The following is an 18,882-nucleotide window of genomic DNA, read 5'->3' as shown; positions in this document are numbered from 1 at the left end:
CAGAAACAGACAGAGACATCCGAACCAGGCAAGGCTTCATGGGCCCCATCAAAGGGGGCACAGTGGTTAATTAAACAAGGCTTCTAGCCAGGAGGCCTCCTCTAAGAAGAGAAGACTCTTGAGGCTAGGGCCTCCAGAAATGCCAAGGAAAAGAAAAAAACGATTCAGCCTAACTTACCCACATAATTCAATTTTGATTTGTCACTAGCACATGTGGGTCATAGACCTCCCCCCTCCCCCCTTAATTCTAAGTTGGGTGTGGTGACATTATTCCTGATGGGCTAAAGTCTAAAGAATGAGCTGATTCCATTTACACACTCTGTGTGTCTGTCATATCCTGGGAGACTTGAGAGGCTTTTTAACCTTATATTTGGTCAGAATAGGATTTGGTAGGGTTTGGTCAGGTATTTATTAATTATATATTAATGTATCCAAACCCTACCAATTATATTATTATATATTAATAGATATTAAGTTTTAAAAAATTAAAAATAGACTTAGATAAGAATTTTCCCATTTACCTCAAGAACTGATTAGCTAGTCTCAAGAATTTTCCAAAGCACCAAAATTCGAGTAAAACAAAATAAATTTCTTGGAATTTCTGTGAATTCCAATTGTCTTACATTGTGTTTTCTACTAATTTCAATTAGAGTTCTAATGAAATATTTAATTGTATTCAATTTTGTTGTATATGAACATTCTAATGTACCAAACTATTTCTATTAATGAGTTTTCACCATATTATAGGGGGAGAGCTTCATTTCCTCCAAATTGGAGGAACTTGTGATGACATTGATGAAGCTGATATTCTTGTGGATGGATCCCTTTCTAAAGGAGTTGAACAGTCTCTAGAAGGTACCAAGCCCTTATCTAATCCTTCAAGTCCTGGAATTTCAGGTAAGAGGACAACAATTTTAGTGATTTATTCACTCCTGTGGTATTTATTGAATTTAACTTATACTTCCCTCTTCCAATCCTTCTTCCCCCATTTCTGGGTAATCATTTTTAAAAATTTTCATTTTCTTTTGCCATTAACTCTTGATTGTTGAAGAGACTATCCCTGTATCTTGATGGCTATGGCACTGGTGTTTATGTTCATGATGTTTTTTGATTGCTTAATGGTATGGGGTCAAATATTTCCTTGAGAGGGACAGATTCCTTCTTTCTTTGTTAACTGGAATTAAATCAGGGAAATTTCCTTTATTTTTGACATTTGATAATAGATCATTTGCTTAGGCTGTCTCCTGAGTGAGGATCTACTATCTTCCAATGAAACCTATTTAAGTAATTTTTGGGACAGTTCTTATTGATTGGAAAATTTTTCTTATGTTATTCCTAAATCTTATTTTACATTTTCTACTCATTGTTCTGACTGGGAGAACAATTTTAAGAGAGCATTAAAAAATAGCTATCCTTTGCTCTCTACTCCTCAGTCTTTGCCTCTCTCAGTCTGGGGAATTATCCGTAATTTATTGGTATTTCTTTTCTACATCTTGTTTCTGCTTCTCTGGATGTGTTTCAGTTTGTCAGTGTCTTTCCAAAGGTCTGATCTGTGGAACTGAAAACAATATTCCTGAAGTGTTCTGATTATAGGAGTATAATCTTCTTCATTTAAGTATGGCATTTTGACTATTGATTTAAGAGCATATTTTCTTTTATAAATTATGTAATGACACATTGAACTAAAAGTCTTTCCACCGCAGCTTTTTTCTAGTCTTTCCTAACATTCTGTAGTTGGGTAGTTGATTCACTGAATGCCAGTGTAGAACTTTGTATTTCCTAGCTGCTAAATTTCATTGTAGATTTTTGTAATCTGTTTTCATGAAGATTTCTTGGATTCTGGCTTTGTAACCTAATTCGTTCACTATCTCAGCTTTGCATTTAGTTAAAACACTTCAGTATATCTGTGATCTCATTGATATAAATACTCCCACCACTATAAGATTATAGTTCATCCATGCCCTTTTGTCTTTTGTAATTTTTTTGTATATATCACTCCAGATCCTCTTCAGGGATCCCATTGGGGGCTTGGATTTCTTGTCATATGTGGACCCTAATGGAAAATGCTGTCTCAGATATTCTAAGCAAGCCAATTATAATATTGTCCTTGTGAATATTGAACTGGACAGAGCCAAAGCTATTTCCTCTTGACTCTTTAAATCATTCCAAGTTCACTTTAACCCTTAATGACTACTCTTTGGATTTGATCCTTCTGCCAGTCTAAATCCACATCTCTATGAAGCAATGATGGCATGAAGGATTTTGTCAAAAGCATTCTCAAATTTACCAGTCTTCCCTGTCAAAAAAAAAGCAAATAGGATTAGTTTGAAATGACCTGTTCTTCATGAAGCTATATTGTTGCTTAGTGAACATAATTTTCATTTATAAAAGCTTATGTCAGGCCTTTAAGAATATTTTCCAGAATTTTGGCCAGAAATTGATATTTGACTCACTGGCCTATATTTTGTAGATTTCATGGTTAAGTTCTGTTTGACACCTCCATGGCAAGTCAGTCATTGTAGATTAGTAATGGTATAGCAATTACATTTGCCTAAGGAATGTAGTTGATCAAGTATGACTTGAGTAACTTAGTAATGAAAAGTAGCAGTAAGTTTTTCCTTAATTTGGGGATTTCATTCCCCATGTATTGATTATCGATCTATTCTTCCTAGTTCACAGATTACTTTCTTTGGTAGGGAAAAAACAGGGACCAAAAAACAATCGAGTAATTCTCTCTTTAATGTACATTGCCACTACTTAATCTGTCTGAACACTTGTCTTTTTTAATTTTAATTTTTAAATTTTTTTCCCCTTTATACAGCCAAAATAAATACCTATTTTGGTCCTTTCAGTTCATTAGCATTTATTTCTAGCCTGAGATTATTTGTAAATTCTAGAATTCCTGATAAATTGATACTATCAAATAACCTCTTTTGTCTGTATCTTCTGTTACCTACTCTTATTTTTATCTTTTCTTCATGTTTTGAAAAATATAACGTGGAAAGTTTGATACTCTTGTAACTCTTTAGATGGCTTTTTCTTTTCTTCCTTATCAGGATTCGTTTTCAGAGTTACATCTTTATAATTTTGTATTCTTCTTTGATTCATATTCATTAGAGAATTTTCAAGGGGTCTTATCCATTTTTTCAAAACCAAAATCTAGTGTGTATGGCAGATGAAATGAGCCTTTTCTATTCTCATATGACGGTAATAAGATGGAGAAGTTATTCATTCCCTTGAATAACCTATTATTTTTGCTTCAGTATTTTAATAATTTATTGGTATTAGCCAGGTCCAGAATAGTGGTGGTTCTTCTTCTTTTTTTTTTTTTTCACTTCATGAAGAATCTATCAGTAAGTCAAGAACTGATCAGAAAAAGAAAATATTCACAAATTGTTCCAAGAGAATAGCATACATAATTCTACTTCATATTGTGATATGTTTGCTGTGGGCTTTGTAGTGTACTTCTTAAACCAGGTACCCCCTACATTGTGTTATTTTATTCTTAGGTGATCTTTACCATCCTTTCTCTGTATTCCACTTTAGAGATTTCCTCATCAGAGTATATGTTCCTATTATAAAATATGAATTCCTTTGTTTATTGATTCTGTGCCTTTAGAATAAGGTATGTCATTCCTTCTATAACTATAGTGGTCTCATGAATTCTATCCTACCCTGCTCAGGTCAGTTACCATGTCATATTGTCTAGTCGAGTTTATATTAATTAAAACTATTTTGTCTATTTGTATTTGACTCTCTGGAATTATAGTTTTTTATTCTTATTTCCTAGATAGTTTGTAAATTGTTAATCCTTTGGACTGCCACTTTTTCTATATTAACTATTTTCCATGGTACCTAACTTAATTGATATTTATGAATGTTTTCTCTGTCTATTTTCACTTGGCAGTAGAATCTGTATTTATTTTTGTAAGATAGTAGAGAAATCTTTAAAAATCCATACTATCTTATTAACTGTCAGGGGAAAAGTTTAAAACAGAGAAGTACTATTTAGCTTGATTGTAAATGTTATGTGATAATTTCCTTAAATGAGTTAGTGAAGCAGGAGCTAGAATGAGGAAATTGCAAAACTTCACTATTTATCCTAAGTTATGTCTTCATTAGATGACTTCATTATTTCTTTACATGCAAATACCTAGATCTTAATTTGTATTTATATTCAATGTCAGTTCATTTCATCAATGAGGGATTGAATTTGTTCTTTTTGACTCTAACGGGTAGAATGAAGAGCAATGAATTGAAGAGACAAAAGAAAGCAAATTAGACTTGCTATCAGGAAAAACTTTCTAATAATGAGAGGTGTCCAGAAGTACTATGAGTTGTCTTCTGAGGTATTGGGTTTGTCCTCTTTGGAGGCAAAGGCTGGAGGCCTACTTGTTAGGTGTGTTATAGTAGGTATTCTTTTTTTTTTTTTTTTTTTTCTTTTTCTTGTATTAGGTGGCCCTACCAATTAAAATTCTGTGATTCTATGATTCATTTATTCATTAATCCTCTACTAGGTGAAAGGCAGAGTTCTAGAAATATAAGAAAAAGAACAACTATACCTGAATTCAAGGAAGTTACATTCTTTGGCTAGCAAAAGCTATAGAGAGGTCATGAAAGATAAGGAATAAGATATGGCTATTGGCCATTTAATTAATCACTTAATTGGACATTGGTTATATTGGGGAGGACAATTTTTGGATAGTGGTTGGTTGAGAGTGCAATGGGATAGTGAAATTAATAGGAGATGAAGAACTAGACAAAAGGAATATAGATTTCTTTTTTTAAGGAATTTATCCATAAAAAGAAGAGGTATGATAGTTTGAAGACATAGCAGGTATGGTCACATGCAAGTTTAAAATAAATTTTTTAAGATAGGCAAAAATCAGGAAATATTTTTGACTTTTCAGGGAAGGGACCAGTAGAAAGGGATGAATCGAAGATGTAAGCCCCTCAAGGAAAGGGGAGGGAATTGGATTAAGGGGCACAAGCAGTGAATCAAGAACAAGTCAATAAACAAATGCTTTTTGAACTATACTGGGCACTTAGTTTTTGCCTTCAGATACTTTTAATTTTAGGGAGATAAATATGGCATGTAAAGATGAAAAAAATACAACTATTGTAGGTATTAGATGCTAAATCAGGAGCTTAGATAATAAATGTGACTTTTTATTTTTTTAATTTTTATTTAGAATATTTTTCTATGGTTACATGATTCTTGATCCCTCCCCTTCCCAGTCTCTCCTGCCCCCTCCCAAAGCCGACAAGCAGTTCCACTGTGTTATACATGTATCATTATTCAAAACATATTTCCATGTTATTCATATTTGAAGTAGAGTGATTCTTTAAAATCAGTACCCTAATCACATCCCTATCACACTATGTGATTGATCAAATATTTTTCTAATGCCATTATGTGACTTTTTAAAAGAAAGTATTTTCTTCTGGGATGGTCCAAAAAATAATTTTCAACCTGTGCTGGAAACCATTGAGGCTGTGATGTTTAGCAAGGCTGCTCACAAGCTCTGACAATCCAGAATGGCAGGTTGTCAGGAGGACGGAAATTCCACACTCAGTTTCCCCTATATGATTCTTTTTACAGTGACATTCACTTGCATTGTAACTATTGTAATTAATATCTTTATTCGGCTCCAAGGAGACACAGAAAAACAATACAGGTTCATGGCAAGAATAATCACAGTCACAGACTACCCACTATCCCAAAATAAATTCCTAAATAAACTCCCAGAGTATAGAAATTTCCCCTGGAATTAGCCCAACAAAAACCCAGCAGTTAGTGAGTTAATGTAAGTTTCTAAAGTTCCCAGCAAGAAAATACCTGACCTGAGTTTGTTCCCAAACTCCCACAGACCAAAGAAACAGTGAAACACAAGGAAAATAAGGGAATGATAAATTAGCACAGAATCACCCTACCAGAACTGCATTCTTATTAACCCTATAGCAGAAAGAACAGCATGAGAACAAAATTTGGACCAGACTGATATTATTGTATCTTATTAGATGTAATCAACTACCATAACTATCTCCTTGATTGATGATGGGAATGAATAGTATAACATAACTATATGCATGATTTAATTAGTTATAATAGAATTAACTATTATGCTTAGCTAGGAACTGATGTTCTTGTACCTTACGGATGGCTGAAAATAATAAGTTCCAACTAAGCCATGCCGTAATGAATAATTCTTGACAAGCTTGCTCCTTTGTTTAACCACAGTAAGATAATTAGTATATGCCAATCATATGATGTTTCAAAAGTTAATATGTGATTTTGAATGTATGGGAAAATCAAAACCTGTATGAGATCATAAAGACAAAAAAGGGTATAAAAATAAAAATCAGTAGATGGCACTAGAGGGAACAGCCTCTGCAATTCCACTTGCACTCTGGCTCGTTTCAATCCATTTTTGCCATGCCATCCCACCTCCAGAGACCCAACCAAGCGAAGAGCAGGCTCTTCGCAAACCAGATATGACTTTTATAGTGTCTGTCATTTCACATTATTAACAGCTCTACTTTCTATTCTTCTATGGGTGAAACAGTAAGCCACTAACAAGTGATAGAAGTTGATCCCAACATTTCATATTATTTTGATGCTGGTCATCCATTCTTTCAATATATATTTTTATTTGCTATCTAGTATCTGTGAAGCACTATGCCATATTCATTTGTGTTATAAAAAATGAATGAGGAGAGATAGTGACTATTGCCTTAGGAGTTCATAAGCCTTGTAGGTGAGGAAAGATGAACAGATACTGTAATTGAAGATAGAATGTTAACTTCCAATTAGAATATAAAAAAGAATACTATAAGAATTTAAAAGAGTGAATTAATTTATTTTCATTTGGGGGGATATTTATACTTACTAATAGTTTTAATTGAATCTATTTAGATCAAAAGAGACAACCTTATATGATTATGTATAACATAACCTGCTATTAAATAACTTTATCTTAATTAGTGATTGTTTTATGAAATTATTCAAACGTATACCATTCTTTTTAATAGAACATAAACTCCTTGAGAATTCTTTTTGTTTTAGCATTGTTTCTAGACTGCCTAAACACATTTTTACCAACTTGTCTTGGTAAGTTGATAAGTATTATGATAAGATAGACATGAATATGCATTAGTAAATTTTTTTATCCTCTTTTCATATTTATTGTCAACCTATATTAAGGAGTTGATCTTTTGGTGGACCAGCCATTTTCTCTTGAAACTATGACATCATTAGTGGAACTAACCCGCTTTGAGACCTTAACCCCACGATTTTCAGCCACTGTTCCTCCATGCTGGGTGGAAGTTCAGCAGGAACAGCAACAACGACGGCATCCTCAGCATTTGCATCAGCAACATCATGGAGATGCAGCTCAGCACACTCGAACTTGGAAATTACAATCTGATAGGTAAAGTATTTTTAGAATACTAATATTTGTTATACAAAATACTCAAGTTCTATGCCAATGCTATTTAACTTTTGTATGGCTTTGGAGTTAGAAGATTTGTTTTCAGATTCTTTGTAGCTAATGTGATTGTGGATAAGTCACTCAGATTAATCTTATTTTGAAGTAGGAATAATGCTTTTTTTGGACTACCCACCTTATAGGGTTGTTGCAATCAAAGAATTTTGTAAACCTTAAAGCACTGTAGATGAAAGCTATGATTTTGTGCACTACTCTTATCTTTTTCAATTCTGTATTGTATATATTTTATAGTGTCACCAAACTTGAAAATTAGTATATCCTTGGGTTATAAGCCTTATAACATGAAGTTGGAGTTAGCTTTCACTGTACCTTGGATTTTCATAAGTGATAAAATTCTAACAAATGAATGTTTGAAGTAATTTTTTCCTATTATTAAATTCTGAAACTGAAAAATAGCAAATGATGTGAACTTTTTTGTGTTCATTGTTGAATAGGAGGGATTGTTTATGATATAGAATTTTGTTTTTTTTAACCCTTATCTTCTGTCTTAGAATAAATAGTGTGTTTTGGTTCCAAGGCAGAAGAATAGTAAGGGTTAGGCAATTGGGGGGGGGGGTTAAGTGACTTTCCCAGGGTCACACAGCTAGGATTATCTGAGGCCAGATTTAAACCCAGGTCCTCCCATCTTCAGGCCTGGTTTTCTATCTACTGGATCACATAGCTATCCTCAAAACTGACTCTCTGATTCAGAGTTGTTTTTCTAGTCCAGGATGGAATTTTCAAAGCTACCCTGTTTGTCTGTGATTCATCTTGAAAAATGTCTGTTTCAGTCTTTATCTCTTTCTTAGGAAGTTTGTTGTCATTGGTACTATTAATTGCAAATGCTTATTACATTGTGCTTTCTTAAGTCCTTCAAAGTTGTTTTTCTTTTTTAACATTGGCATTGTATGCATTGTTCCTAGGGTTTTACTTACTTCATTGAATATCAGCTCCAACTTTTCAAGAATATTGATTGTCTCTTTCATAATTTCTTATGTAGCAATAACATTCAATTTCATTCATATTTCATAATTTGCTCAGCTATTCTCTAGTAAATTGAGCAGCTTCGTAGTGTCCCTTCATTATAACAAAAAAGACTGCTGTAAATATTTATGTTCATATTTATCTTTTTCTTCTGCTTTTGAGTTAAATCACCCTTTAAAATTTAAGTCGACCAACGTCATCTACTAATTCTATTAGTCCACCACTACCTAAGGAAACTGAATGATACACTTAGAGAAATGTGGGACATTCAGAAGTTTAAAATAAAATTGATAGGGTAAAGACACGGCTGGATCAAAATTTCTAGTTGTTGTGTATATTTATCTTTTTTTCGTTATTTTACAGCAACAGCTGGGATGAACATGTATTTGAACTTGTGTTGCCTAAAGCTTGTATGGTTGGACATGTGGACTTTAAATTTGTTTTGAATTCAAATATCACCAACATACCACAGATACAAGTTACTTTACTGAAAAACAAAGCTCCAGGCTTAGGAAAAGTCAATGGTAAGAAAGGAACAAAATTTATATACTGAAGGAAATTTTATATTCTAATTTTTGGGGGTGGGGTGGGGATTAGAGTGAATACTGATTTAAAGGAATTTAAAAAATATTTAACCACAGTTTAATTCCTTTTCCCAGTTCTCTTTCTAAAATATACTTTGTAGCTTAGGAATTATTTTGGCTTTATTGTTGATATGTTTTAGTTCATAATTTGAAACATGCACAAATAATTACTGGAAATTTGTCCTTTTAAGTTCCAAATTCCTGAGTCTTATTTGTTTTTTTATAAAATATGTATAATACCTAGACTTCCTTTCTCATGTAGTTGTTATAAGGATAGTACTTTTAAAACTAAGACATAGGGTCAGGAAGGTGTCACGGTGGATAGAGTGAAAAGTCTGGAGTTTGGAAGACCAGAGTTAAAATTTGACCTCAGGCACATCTTAACTTGTATGACCTATATAACTGTATAACTAGGCAAATCATCTTAACCCTCTTTCCCTAATTCTTGCCCTTCTGTCTTAGAGGAGTTGTGTCTAGGACAGAAGGTAAAGGTTTAAGAAGAAAAAAATAATAATAAAATAAAACTTAAGATATAATACAAAACTAGTTCTTTTTGGCCTAGTAAATAGAATACTAAACTTGAGTCATCAAAGGATGATTTTGACTGACTTGTGGCACTAGGAATATGATTGTGATTATGGTAGTTCTCATAATTTCTTCTTATCAGATAGATTTAATAATTGTGTTACATACTTCCTAAGATTGTTATGAGGAAAGCCCTTTGCAAAACTTAGTTATTAATTTTAGTTATTAATATTACAATGAAAAAACAGTTTGACAGTTTTGAAATTCTTTTGAAAGTAGCACTAGATCTCTTTCCAAACAGATTTTATTCTTATTACTTGAATTGAATTGCCCAGTGACTTCATTTTTTAATATCAACCTGTTCTTTTTAAAATGGAAATTAAAAAAAATATCCTAATAATTAATTAATGAACTCATAATTATTATGCTTGTGTTCCTATAAGGTTAGAAAAATAATTATTCTTTATAAAGATTAAGAACAAAATGTTTTCTGTTAGCATTGAGTTTTACATTCTAATGTGGAAGATAGCACATATAAAAATATAGTAATATATAAAGGACTAAATATAAATGTATGTCCTGGTTAAATATAAGGTAATTTTAGAGTAAGAGCACTCACTATTCAGACAGTATGGGTGAAGTTTAGGAATGGATTTGTGCAGAATATGTAGGAATTACTTAATCTGTACATTATATTTTTGCAAATAGAAATTTTCTTGTATGTGGATGACCTGCCTAGTGTTACAGGTTACTTCCTTGAAAATATTAGTTTAAACAAAACAGTCCATCAACCAAACATCAAGCTCTTATCAAGTGCCTTGCTGTGTGCAACATATTATACCAGGCCTTGTGAATACAGAGTTAATAATGAATTGGTCTTACCTTCAAGGAGATTATATATACATATTATAAATATAAGGTGATTTCTGATTGGGAGTAATATTGCCATCTAGGTTGGTCAGGCAAGGTTTCCTTTAGAAGGTGGCATATCATCAGAACTTTTAAAGAGAAACTAAGTACCTTGTATGGCTGAAGGGAGATGGATTGCATTCTAGGGATATACACAGCCATGACAAAGGTATTGACAAGGAAATAGAATGTCACTTGTGAAGAAAAACAAATCCATTTTAAGTTGCTTGAAGTGTCAAATAAGCTATTAGTTGGAACTAGTTGGTGACACACTTTAAAATACCATCCAAAGGAGTTCATAGTTTATCTTAGGAATAAGAGGATTGAACTTTACTGAGTAGGGATATGATATGATCAGACCTGTATTTTAGGAACATCATTTTGATAGCTGGTTGTAAAATAGATTAGCAAGTTGAGATAGTCAATAAAACCTTTTTGGAAACTATTGCAATAATACAGGCAAGAAGTGATGAAGGGCTGAACTGTGATGGTGGCTGTGTTATGTGAGGGATGGGGGTATGGAGATACTGAGGAAGAATTTACAAGTCTTGTTCATTTTTATGTGATAGTGAGGAATCAGTTTGTGAATTTATGTAACTGAAAGGGCAGTGGGTGCCTTTATCAAAATTAAAGTTTAGAAGGGTTATCAATTGGAGGTACAGATGAATTTTGTTTTGTATTTGTTGAGTTTGAGGGACGTATGGGACATCCATTTCAAATGACCTGATAGGCAATACACAATTGGAACTCAGAAGTTAGATTAGGGCTGGATAGATAAATCTGGGAGTCATCATCGTAAACATCAAAGTAGAAACCATACCAACTGATTATGGTATAGACCAGTGGTTCCCAAATTTTTTGGCCTACCGCCCCCTTTCTAGAAAAAATATTACTTAGTGCCCCCTGTCACATACTATCACTGCCCCCTTACAGTTATTCACCAACCCCAAATGCATCTGTGACCTGGCCATCAACGCTCCCCTGGATCGCTGCAGCACCCACCAGGGAGCAGTGGCATCCACTTTTGGGAATTGCTGGTATAGAGTATTGAGAAAGAATAGAAAGAATTGCCTTGAGGTGGGATACCAGGATTTCAAGGACATGATTTAGATAATATTTCAGCAGAAAATTTAGTGCTAGACAAGTAGGTGGAGAAATTGGGGAGGGCAAAGAAAAAAGGAGTAGGAAAAAGAGTCACAACACTTACCTGTTGTAGAGAGATTAAGAAGAAAGAAAACTCAGTAAAGGCCATCCCATCAGATTATTTTTCTGCTAGATTTTTCCCTGTACTTTTTAATATTACTGTCTTTTCTCTAAGATTTTCTCCAATTTATCCTGAATATATCTTGTTTGTATTTAGTTGCTTTTGTCTTATTTTCCTCAGAATACTGAGTTTCCTGAGAAAAGGGAGAAATGGGTAATTTGTTTACTTTTTTCTGTATCTCTAGCTTAGGAATTTGGTGCCTGGCATATAGTAAGCACTCAATATGTCTTAAAATGCAATAGTTTTTTCATTTGGGCTCCTGCCTCCAGTCTCTCACGGAGCCATTAATTGGTATCTGCAAAGCACAGGTTTGACCACTGTCACTCACTTGCTCAGCAAATTTCAGTGGCTTCTTATTTATAACTTTGAAAGTAATGGTTAAAGTTTAGTCACAAAAACAGAAGACAGCTATTAGAGGTGGTAGAAGTGATTAAAATGAGAAGAAAGGGAGGTTGCAAGAATATTTTTCTTGGGGCTATTTTGGAAGCAATAAACAGTATGGTATCATAATGTGAGGGCATATATAGTTGGGTCAAGTGAGATTCCTTAAAGATGATGGAGGCTGGGGGCAGCTGGGTAGCTTAGTGGATTGAGAGCCAGGCCTAGAGATGGGAGGTCCTAGGTTCAAATCTGGCCTCAGACACTTCCCAGCTGTGTGACCCTGGGCATTTCACTTGACCCCCATTGCCTACCCTTACCACTCTTCCACCTATGAGTCAATACACAGAAGTTAAGGGTTTAAAATAAATATTAAAAAAAAAAAAAGATGATGGAGGCCTAGAAATGTTTATAGGCACAGGGGATAGAGACAGTAGTAAAGTAGAGGCTGATGATTGAATTGTTGGCTGTGAATAAAGGTTGTTGGGAAAATCTGCTGGATGAGACTGGAAGGATTCATGTAGAGGGTATAATCTTGAGGATAAAGGTTCTTTATCAAATCTGAAATAAAAATTGAGAGAATGGAGGATAATATCATATAGTTTTGAACTGGAGGAAAAGCTCACTACCGACTTCCATTGTTTCTGTAAAAAATGAACAATTTTTTTTTTTTTTTTTTTTTTTTTTTTTTTGCGGTGCGGTAAGGGGATGAAAATTCATCTTGTGGGAGGCTTCCCAAGCAGAGAAGGTTTGATGAACAGGTGATATTTGTTGGGTGATGGTAAATGGAGTCTACTAATGAAGTTTGTTTAAAGAAGCCTTCTGCTTAGTATGCTGTGAGCTAGATACCATATTTAGGTCCAAGTAATACCCTGTAAAATCATCAGTTTGTTTTTTATGGTATATGAAAGCAGATATAGTGTTTCCTGATTTATAGAGATATAGAAGTTTTGACAATTCCAACTGAACATAACATTTTGAAATTAAAGGCATTTTGGTTAAAAATTAAGTCTGATTATATTTCTATCCTCTAGAAACAGCAGTAGATAGGCAGATCACCTTTCCTTTATCTCCAGCTCTTAATATTGAAGTGGAGCAAAATGGGAAACCTCTTCTTGAACTGAATGAAGAAATGCAGCACATGGATGTTGAAGAATCACAATGTGAGTTGAATTTGATAGTTTTTGTGCAAAAAAGTAGTGAGAATTAAAAATATAGCATGTTTCAAGTATTTTCAAAGAATAATAATCTATTTCATGTGTAGAGTTTTAAAATGAAATTTAAAAAATTATAAATTTTCTATGACAGGCTTTAACTTGCACCTTATTTTTTTAGAGAACTGGTAGATTAGCATTGTTACAATGCTTTAGAACTCTTCACAAACATATGTTGAAATATTAATTAACTTTTCAGTGGAAATTAGTTGCTCAGTGGATTTTATGATCTAAGTGATTTCTCACTCGTTGGTAGGGCCTTTAATTGTCAATATTATAATTCATAATATTTTACATTGGATTATTTTTAAGTAGACATGTTATAGGTAAAACACAAGTATTGTTACATTCTGTTCATTATCCTGTTATTTCAGCCAATATTTAAAAGAAAAAATACCTTCTCATTTAAGGTCTTAGATTATGTCCTTTTTTAGAAGATCATAAAGAAGATATTTTATGTGGGCCGGTGTGGCTGGCTAGTGGCCTTGATTTGTCAGGACATGCTGGGATGCTGACATTAACAAGTCCTAAGCTTGTTAAAGGTAAATTATAATCTTAAGTGTATTATATTATCTTCATGTTTGGAAAATTACTTTTTTGTGGTAGATAACAGATAATGCACACCTTTTTACTTTGTTACTTTTGTTTCCATCCTTTAAAAATTTATCTACTCAATGCTTTGAAAGATTTCTTGTTTTTTACTTTTACAAAACAACTTTTAATTGTAAACATTGCACTAGCAAAATTAGACATTTGTGAGAGTAAAAGAATGTCATCTAACATGTAAAACCCAGTTGAAATTGCTTGTTGACTATGGGAGGAGGGAGGTAGAAGGAGAGGGAAAGAATCATGTAATTATGGGAAAACACCCTAAACCAACTCATTATATAAATAAATAAGAAGGGGAAAAAAGAATGTCATCTAGTTATATTCTAGTTTAATTCTGATTCTTTTGGAAACAATCACAGTATATTTTTTTTTTAACATGCAATTTGATATTTACTACATGTAAGACTATTCTTGTTACAGAGGGAGATAGAAACATTAGAGATTATTCCTTTTTTCAAGGAACTTAAATGCTAACAAAAATAGTATTATGTATAGAAAAAAACATAACAAAGTGGAATGTGAAATGCTGAGAGTGAAAGCATTTTGGAAATTTAGAGGGAAGGATATGATTTTTCATTGTTGTATTGAGTAGATATGTGCTCATGTAAGGTTTTTTTGAGTATATAGTACCTGAATTCAAATTTGGGTGGAATTTCAACAGAGATAAGAAGCAATTGGTTCTAGACATTGGGGAAAGATTGAGTAAAAGTATAGTAAAACAACAATGGGATGAGTATGATGAATGGCCAGTAATGGGACTGAATGAGCAGTTTGGTGATGAGATTTAATTGGAAATATAGTCTGGAGTCTTATTGAGTGGGAACTTGTCAAATGGGAAGTAGATAGCTTTTTTTTTTTTTTAAGACATTTATTAATATTCGTTTTAAATCTGTTTACATACTTTATGCCCCTACTTTCCCCTTCACCCCCCCTCCCCCCGCTCTCCCCCCACCCATGGCCAACGCACATTTCCAATGTTTGTAACAAGTGTCCTTGTTCAGGGTCTATTTCCCATTCATGTCCACCTCAGTCCATGCATTCAAGCAATTGTTTATCTTATATGTTTCCTCTCCTGCAGTCCTTCCTCTGAATGTGGGTACCATCTTTACCATAAATCCCTCAGAGCTGTCCTGTGTCATTGCAGTGCTGCTGGTACAGGAGCCCATTACATTTGATTTTACCACAGTATGTCAGTCTCTGTGTACAATGTTCTTCTGGCTCTGCTCCTTTCGCTCTGCATCAGTTCCTGGAGGTCTCTCCAATTTGCATGGAATTCCTCCAGTTTATTATTCCTTTTAGCACAATAGTATTCCATCACCCGCATATACCACAATTTGTTCAGCCATTCCCCAATTGAAGGACATCCCCTCATTTTCCAGTTTTTTGCCACCACAAAAAGCACAGCTATAAATATTTGTACAAGTCTGTTTATCTATGATCTCTTTGGGGTACAAACCCAGCAATGGTATGGCTGGATCAAAGGGCAGGCAGTCTTTTATAGCCCTTTGGGCATAGTTCCAAATTTCACAACTCCACCAGCAATGCATCAATGTCCCGATTTTGCCACATCCCCTCCAACATTCATTACTCTCCCCTTCTTTCATTTTAGCCAATCTGCTAGGTGTGAGGTGATACCTCAGAGTTGTTTTGATTTGCATTTCTCTAATTATTAGAGATTTGGAACACTTTCTCATGTGCTTATTGATACTTTTGATTTCTTTACCTGAAAATTGCCTATTCATGTCTCTTGCCCATTTATCAATTGGGGGATGGCTTGATTTTTTATACATTTGCTTTAACTCCTTGTATATTTGAGTAATTAGACCCCTGTCAGAGTTTTTCGTTATAAAGATTTTTTCCCAATTTGTTGTTTCCCTCCTGATTTTGACTACATTGTTTTTGTTTGTACAAAAGCTTTTTAGCTTAATATAATCAAAACCATTAAATTTACATTTTGTAATTTTCTCTAACTCTTGCTTGGTTTTAAAATCTTTCCTTTCCCAGAGATCTGACAAGTATACTATTCTGTGTTCATTTAACTTATTTATAGTTTCCCTCTTTATATTCAAGTCATTCACCCATTCTGAATTTACCTTGGTGTAGGGTGTGAGATGTTGATCTAAACCTAATCTCTCCCATATTGTTTTCCAAATTTCCCAGCAGTTTTTGTCAAATAGTGGATTCATGTCCGAAAAGTTGGGCTCTTTGGGTTTATCATACACTGTCTTGCTGACATCATTAACCCCAAGTCTATTCCACTGATCCTCCCTTCTATCTCTTAGCCAGTACCATATTGATTTAATGACTGCTGCTTTATAATATAGTTTGATATCTGGTACTGCTAGGCCCCCTTCCTTCACATTTTTTTTCATTATTTCCTTTGATATTCTTGATCTTTTGTTATTCCAAATGAAATTTGTTATAGTTTTTCCTAATTCAGTAAAGAAGTTTTTTGGTAATTTGATAGGTATGGCACTAAATAGGTAAATTAATTTGGGTAGTATGTTCATTTTTATTATGTTAGCTCGTCCTACCCATGAACAGTTAATGGCTTTCCAAATGTTGAGGTCCAGTTTTATTTGTTTGGAAAGTGTTTTGTAGTTGTTTTCGTATAATAGCTGTGTTTGTTTTGTTAGATTGATTCCCAAGTATTTTATATTGTCTAGGGTAATTTTAAATGGTGTTTCTCTTTCTACCTCTTGCTGCTCTAATGTGTTGGAGATGTATAGAAATGCTGATGATTTATGTGCATTTATTTTGTATCCTGCCACTTTGCTAAAGTTGTTGATTATTTCTACCAGCCTCTTAGTTGATTCTCTAGGATTTTTTAAGTATACCATCATATCATCTGCAAAGAGTGATAGCTTAGTCTCCTCATTGCCTATTTTGATACCTTCAATTTCTTTTTCTTCTCTAATTGCTATTGCTAGTGTTTCTAGTACTATGTTGAATAATAGAGGTGATAATGGGCATCCTTGTTTCACTCCTGATCTTATTGGGAAGGTTTCTAATTTATCCCCATTGCATATAATGCTTGTTGATGGTTTTAGGTATATATTGTTTATTATTTTTAGGAAGGGTCCTTCTATTCCTATGCTTTTCAATGTTTTCAATAGGAATGGATGCTGTATTTTGTCAAAGGCTTTTTCAGCATCTATTGAGATAATCATGTGATTTTTGTTTGTTAGACTGTTGATATGGTCAATTATGTGGATGGTTTTCCTAATGTTGAACCATCCTTGCATTCCTGGTATAAATCCCACCTGATAATGGTGGATGACCTTCTTAATTACTTGCTGGAGTCTCTTTGCTAATATTCTATTTAAGATTTTTGCATCTATGTTCATTAGGGAGATTGGTCTATAGTTTTCTTTCTCTGTTTTTGTTCTACCTGGCTTTGGAATCAGTACCATATTTGTGTCATAAAATGAATTTGGTAGGACTCCTTCTTTGCTTATCATATCAAATAATTTGTATAGTATTGGGATTAGTTGCTCTTTGAATTTCTGATAGAATTCACTTGTGAATCCATCAGGCCCTGGCGATTTTTTCTTAGGGAGTTCTTTAATGGCTTGTTCAATTTCTATTTCTGATATGGGATTATTTAGGTATTCTATTTCTTCTGCTGTTAATCTAGGCAGTTTATATTTTTTAAATATTCATCCATATCTCCTAAATTGTTATATTTGTTGCCATATAATTGGGCAAAATAGTTCTTATTGATTGCCTTAATTTCCCCTTCATTATAGGTGAGGTCTCCCTTTTCATCTCTAATACTGTCAATTTGGTTTTCTTCTTTCCTTTTTCTTATTAGATTGACTAGTACTTTCGATTTTATTAGTTTCTCCCTTAATTTTTAGTATTGCTAATTTAGTTTTCATCTGGGGGTTTTTTATTTGCTCGCTAATTTTTTGAGTTGCATGCCCAATTCATTAATCTCTGCCCTCCTTAATTTGTTAATATATGCACTCAAGGATATAAATTTCCCCCTGAGTACTGCCTTGGCTGCATCCCACAGAGTTTGGTAGGATGTCTCATCATTGTCATTCTCTTCAATGAAATTGTTGATTGTTTCTATGATTTCTTCTTTGACAATTTGGTTTTGAAGAATCATATTATTTAATTTCCAATTGGTTTTTGACTTGCCTGTCCAGGTGCCCTTACTGATTATTATTTTTATCGCATTGTGATCTGAGAAGGTTACATTTATTATATCTGCTCTTTTGCATTTGTTTGCCATGAGTCTATGCCCTATTACATGGTCAATCTTTGTAAATGTACCATGTGCAGCTGAAAAGAAGGTGTATTCCTTTTTGTCCCTATTTATTTTTCTCCACATATCAATTAAATCTAATTTTTCTAGGACTTCATTCATCTCTCTTACCTCTTTCTTATTTATTTTTTGGTTTGATTTATCTAGATCTGAAAGAGGAATATTTAGATCTCCCACTATTATGGTTTTCCTATCTATTTCCTTCTTGAGCTCTGCCAGTTTCTCCTTTATGAATTTGGGTGCTATGCCACTTGGTGCATACATATTGAGCAGTGTTATTTCCTCATTATTTATACTGCCTTTAATCAGGATGTAATGACCTTCCCTGTCTTTTTTAATCATATCTATTTTTACTTTGGCTTTGTCAGAGATCATGATAGCCACTCCTGCCTTCTTTTTCTCATTTGATGCCCAAAAGATTTTGCTCATACCCCTAACCTTGAACTTGTGTGTGTCTATCCGCCTCATATGTGTTTCTTGTAGACAACCTATGGTAGGATTTTGGTTTCTGATCCACTCTGCTATTTGCTTCCGTTTTATGAGTGAGTTCATCCCGTTCACATTCAGAGTTACAATTGTTAGTTGTGTATTCACTGACATTTTTTGTATCCTCCCCTAGACCCACTCCTTCTTATTGCACTATTTTCTTTTACAC

At 33.7% G+C, this 18,882-nt stretch overlaps 1 protein-coding gene across 2 annotated transcripts in view; it reads left to right on the top strand.

Annotated features, from left to right (window-relative positions):
- BIRC6 (baculoviral IAP repeat containing 6) overlaps positions 1-18,882 on the top strand; it is a 325,846-nt gene that overhangs the window by 92,816 nt on the left and 214,148 nt on the right. Inside the window, exons 11-15 of one of the 2 annotated variants that reach the window (XM_044663691.1) lie at positions 748-897; positions 7,205-7,430; positions 8,835-8,995; positions 13,208-13,294; positions 13,756-13,887. In XM_044663691.1, coding sequence (XP_044519626.1) covers positions 748-897; positions 7,205-7,430; positions 8,835-8,995; positions 13,208-13,294; positions 13,756-13,887 — 756 coding nt within the window. Of the gene's footprint in view, positions 1-747; positions 898-7,204; positions 7,431-8,834; positions 8,996-13,165; positions 13,295-13,755; positions 13,888-18,882 lie in introns of both variants that reach the window. The other variant, XM_044663690.1, reaches the window with a different exon arrangement.

The sequence above is a fragment of the Gracilinanus agilis genome, chromosome 2, assembly GCF_016433145.1.
Source record: "Gracilinanus agilis isolate LMUSP501 chromosome 2, AgileGrace, whole genome shotgun sequence".
NCBI lineage: Eukaryota > Metazoa > Chordata > Mammalia > Didelphimorphia > Didelphidae > Gracilinanus > Gracilinanus agilis.
Note: the sequence above shows the minus strand (reverse complement) of the source record. Positions and strands in the feature narration are given on the sequence as shown.